This window comes from Rhopalosiphum padi, chromosome 4 (genome assembly GCF_020882245.1).
Source record: "Rhopalosiphum padi isolate XX-2018 chromosome 4, ASM2088224v1, whole genome shotgun sequence".
Taxonomy (NCBI): Eukaryota; Metazoa; Arthropoda; class Insecta; order Hemiptera; family Aphididae; genus Rhopalosiphum; species Rhopalosiphum padi.
This window is the reverse complement of record NC_083600.1, coordinates 10,517,590-10,522,660: the sequence shown is the minus strand read 5'-3', so window position 1 is coordinate 10,522,660 and position 5,071 is coordinate 10,517,590. Positions and strand designations below refer to the sequence as shown.

Sequence of the window (5,071 nt, the reverse complement as noted above, 5' to 3'; positions counted from 1 at the left end):
TTTGGTTATGGTTAAACAACGCGGTCCAAAATTTTTTACACCGGTTTAGTTAGAAATTTATGGATAGATCGGTTTACCCCTCCCAAAGTGCCACAAATATTAATATTCACAGTAATTAAAGCGTTAGTGACAAATGAAAAAAAAAAGAAAAAATTAATTTTAGGAAGGGGGCAAAATGTGGTCGGAATTTCTGGACCACTTAGTTATCTTGGTTGAAAAAAGTAAACATGTGTGTTCCATTTTATTAATTGATTTAAAACAGTGCATTTCTTAAAATTAATCCGATTTAATTATTAAGGAAAAATCTACACAGTTGTTAGTGTATTTATTCTAGTCAATTTATTATTTATTAATAATACAAAAACACCATGATATAAATTGTATTGTCATCTACTAATTTAGCTTATATTTTAATAATATTTACAAATTTGTTCAATTTTCAAATAAATGTTGAATTCTATTTAATAACTAAATTTTAAATAATAATTGATTAAAAGCATTTACTATAATAATATAATATATTTATATTATCAACTAAAATACTAAATATATAATTATATCATTGCCAAAATAAAAAAAATATCATAAAATGTAAATCATTTCAATACGCAAAATCATTGTATACACGACTCTTATCTAAAATTATAATATCTTACTTTTGTATTAGACTATCAACGCATTTACATATTAAACATTATAATATGCGTAAATTAAAAAAAAACTTGTGAGTGTCATTAATAAAGAATGTTTAATTATTTAAATATATATATATATATATATATTCTTTATGTATAATATAATTTACTCATTATTCCACCCACTCTTATTTCACCTTAAGTAAAGAGTGTTATATATTTCCTGTAATAATAAAAAACTAAGATCATAATTAATAATAATGCACATATTATAGTTAGTGAAATAAATATATACATACATTTAAATGATAAAATCGTGTGACGTTTTGTTGGCTTGGTATTATTTATGTCAAATATATGGTATATATTATATTTAAATATTATATTATTAGTATCTTAAAAGAGTTTACATCTTGATCATTGCGAGCGGAGTAAAAGTTTCAATTAAAAAAAAATCCATAACTAGACGACACGCACTCGTGAACGTGAAGAAGTGCATCTGGCATTAGTAGTTGCAATATGGAAAAACGTCATATTTTTTAGTACACGACACCGTCACGTATCGTGTTTCTGTATACTTTCTTCCTCCGGTAATAAATTTTAAAAATATAACTCCCTGTTTTCGAAATCCTTTCCCCCTGACATCCACTATTCGGGAAAGGGTTGAGCAAGACCAACGACCCACATCCCTTCATCATATTTCGTTTCTATTTCGGTTACTTGTGATGACGATAAAAAAAAAATATGGTACCTAACCAGACTCACGAAACACATTTTAATTGATTGTGTCGACAAATCTAGTGTTTCTTAAAATGTAATTGCTGTTATGGCGTTACGCAGTAACTATGGGATGAAAACGCATTTCTGTACATAAACCACGGATCGTTTGCCGGTTACGTTATTTACGGACTATAGATACACGGCACATTATATTATTATATTCGTAGTGTTATTCTTACAACATTATTTGTACTATTCGTTTTGAAAAAAAATATTTATTTGCAGCATCACTTCAATAATATATTATACTGATTATTAAAATGAGCGATACAAATGTAAGTTGATTAAAATATTTACCTGCGCGTTGTGTAATTAAGCATAATTTACACTCATATTCGATATCACTGCAGTTGTGCCCACGTCATATTATTAACTATGATAAATATTATAATAATATCAGTATGCATTAAACGCAATACGCAATACGCAATACGTCGTATAAGTGATAGTGAACTTCATGATTTTTTTGTAGATCACTACAGCTAACGAACGATTCGATCGCACCCGATTGAAAAGTGACACCGATCGTAGAGAATTAGCCGTCGCGGACGAAAACGCATATCCCGAAGAGTTGATCAATAATTATTATGACTATGAGATCGATGCCGAAGAAGGGTACGCGTATCCCGAGGATTGTGAAGAAGGTTTTGAATTCTGCAAGAACAAGAAGGTACAAATGCGTATAATTATATGGAATACAAAAAAAATACAATTCAGTGGCGCACGTCGTTATACAACGAATTAACTGACCATGATTTAAGATAAATGTTGTGTACTTTTAGTATCCCCAGCGTTCGAGATCTGTTTTGGAAGAGGACGCATTTCCCGAAATTTCGTTAACCGCCGTCGAAGCTAGAAAATGTCTGAATCGCATCGGCCAAGTAGGAGCGGGATTAATTTACGCTTTTTTGCAAATCGACGTCGACCATAGGTGAGATGGGTCGTATAATATTATTGAGTAAATTAGTTACTGGTTAAAAAGTACCAAACCATCGAAATTCCGGGTCGAATCTGCTTTAGATCGTAATTTAAATTGATTTGCATAACAACAATGATTATCACAAATTAATAGTGCTATAATCTTGTATATTTATATTGTAGGTACTATTATATAATATGTTATGTACCAGGGATGTCCATCATGAATAGGTTCGTGGGCCACATGTATAAGTACAATGATACCAATACAATAAGAGTCAAAATATAATATATTATAGATACGTTTTATAAAATTTTATAAATGTTTATACATGTATACCTAAAAAAAATTAATTCACAATAATAATATAATAAATGCATTAAATTTACATAAGGACACAATATAATATATTATATTATCGATAAATTCAATCCGCATGTTTATTTTATATCTTATTCGTTTAAATAATAAATATTTTAGCATATGATGAAACAGAACCAATAATACATTCAGTTACTCTAAATAAGTTTAATAAATTCATAAAATATATTTAACGTGATATATGGATATGTTGAGTTTAAACCAACAAGGATATACTTTAATGACACCCTATACTAATGTGTACCTGAGCAATGTATAAAAATTGTTTTTATCCTTAAAACGAATAATAATATTATGGATAATTATATATATTATATAAATGTTATACAAATTTATGACAACAATAATACTAACAGCTTGTTTCAACGATTTTAGAAGCCTCACAAACGTCGAGGAAATCACCAACTTTAAGTATTTGTCTTTTATAAACGTGTCGCACAATCACTTGGACTTAAACGCTTTGGACGTGCTCAGAGAGTTGGAGTACGTGGTCGTGGTACGGGCCGATCACAACAACGTCGATTCCCTTTGTCTGTCTCCAATGCCGTATCTACAGGTATAATAAAAATATATAATATAATAATATTGTACGGAATAATCGACTCCTCCGTGGGAGGATAAAGTGTTATGACATGTATAATACCATTACCGACACCCCGACGTATTCTTATCATTAATAATATTTTTTTTCATTTTTATCTTTATAAATAACAATGGTGTTGTATAATATTCCTTTTTATTTTTTACAGGTTTTGACCCTAAACTCTAACAGAGTCTCGTCGCTTACGGGTCTTAAGCAACCGTCGCTAGAGTGTTTGGAACTGAACGGTAAGTGGGGTGTGATTTTTTTTTTTTTTGTTGTTGTCCATTCTACGCGCCCTGTGTGATACTTACACGACTGTGTAAAATGTATATATAATATGTTTATTTTTTTTTTTTCATTAATATTATTATAATACATATTTTGTAAAGGGCAATTTATCAAGACACAATCGTCGCCGTCGAACAACGGCCAAGTGTCGTGAATATATTTCCCTATTGTCCCTGACCATTTTTCTCGGTGGACAATTTATTGGAAGCATTCAATTATTGCCCCCGATGTATATAACAGTATACTGTATAGTGTATACAATATAATATATGCCATACACTTATTTATCGGCTGCTGCAGATTACAAATAACATCGGTTTGCGCAATCCCATATTATAATAATACCATATTTTTATTGCGTGTACGTGGTATACAAATAATTTAATTTCTTTTTCGAACGTTTAACATTGTAACATGTTATATTTTTATATAAATTTCATTTAATTCCTAATATGAACCAGCAGTAATTGTACCCAACTGCCAACATGTGTAATACATATTAATATATTATACAATATAATATATTTTCAAATATTTTTACTTTTATCGTAACACAATATATACTCTATATTATTATAAACTGCTAGGTTTTATGGGTAAGATCGCGAATATTAAATTTCCGAATTTCGGGGCCTTATGATTGATCTTGTTAAATTCTAAAGTATATTAATTTATACGGCGTTTGATATTGTTCTTATTTTATTTCATTTATAAGTATAAAATATTTAAAAAAATATATAAAATTATAGATTAGCTTAAATATATTATTTAAATATACCTAATATAAAACAATAATATTAAATTTAAAAGCGATACCTACTGAGAGCGGATATTATAGATGAATTTTTTAGGTATCAAAAATAAAATCTTTTTATAATTTTTTCACGTTTTCCAAGACTTCCTAAAAATAATACAGTTTTTTGCAGTTTTATTTATTATTATTTTTTTTTTTTGGCACAAAAATAGAAACCAATATTACAAATCTTTTGCCGTCGGCAGGCGCCGAGGGAGTGATATTTTCTTTCTGGTACACACACTTGATAACAAAACCGTTCATCTTTTAAATGTTTATTTTATACGCAAACCTCTTCTTTTTTGGAACAATATATATTTTACAAACTTTAAAATTTGTATACATTTTACTTTAGTTTCTTGTAAAGTATGAAAAATGTACAAAACATATTGAAATGTGATAGTTGTTGAAATAATTTAAAAAACGATTAATACAACAAAAAAAAAACAATTAACTTTAATAAATATTTATAAAATTAAATGAAAACCAGTGCGATTTCTATTTTAATTGATGGAATAATACCATAATATTATAAAATTGCTATTATTTATAATAAGCATATGTATTTATCATTACTTATATACACTATGCATGGGTATATCATTTCCTAGAATATATTTGTTCTTAAAGACACTCAATAAAAAAAATAATCTATTACTTATTTTTTATTGGTAAATTTCCTTAACACAGTC

The 5,071-nt window shown here is 28.1% G+C and overlaps 1 protein-coding gene across 1 annotated transcript; it reads left to right on the top strand.

Moving 5' to 3' along the window:
* Positions 1-1,675: 1,675 nt before the first annotated feature.
* On the top strand, positions 1,676-4,866 carry LOC132928715 (leucine-rich repeat-containing protein 23-like). Its single transcript, XM_060993570.1, has 5 exons — positions 1,676-1,690; positions 1,888-2,085; positions 2,198-2,346; positions 3,091-3,271; positions 3,465-4,866. Exons 1-5 carry the CDS (start codon positions 1,676-1,678, stop codon positions 3,600-3,602), a joined length of 681 nt encoding a protein of 226 aa, XP_060849553.1. The 3' UTR covers positions 3,603-4,866.
* Positions 4,867-5,071: the final 205 nt, after the last annotated feature.

Bases quoted from the DNA above. Each gene is read 5' to 3' on its own strand.
- LOC132928715 (XM_060993570.1), top strand. The intron at 2,086-2,197 runs GTACAAATGCGT...GTGTACTTTTAG, and splicing joins AATTCTGCAAGAACAAGAAG to TATCCCCAGCGTTCGAGATC. The intron at 2,347-3,090 runs GTGAGATGGGTC...CAACGATTTTAG, and splicing joins CAAATCGACGTCGACCATAG to AAGCCTCACAAACGTCGAGG.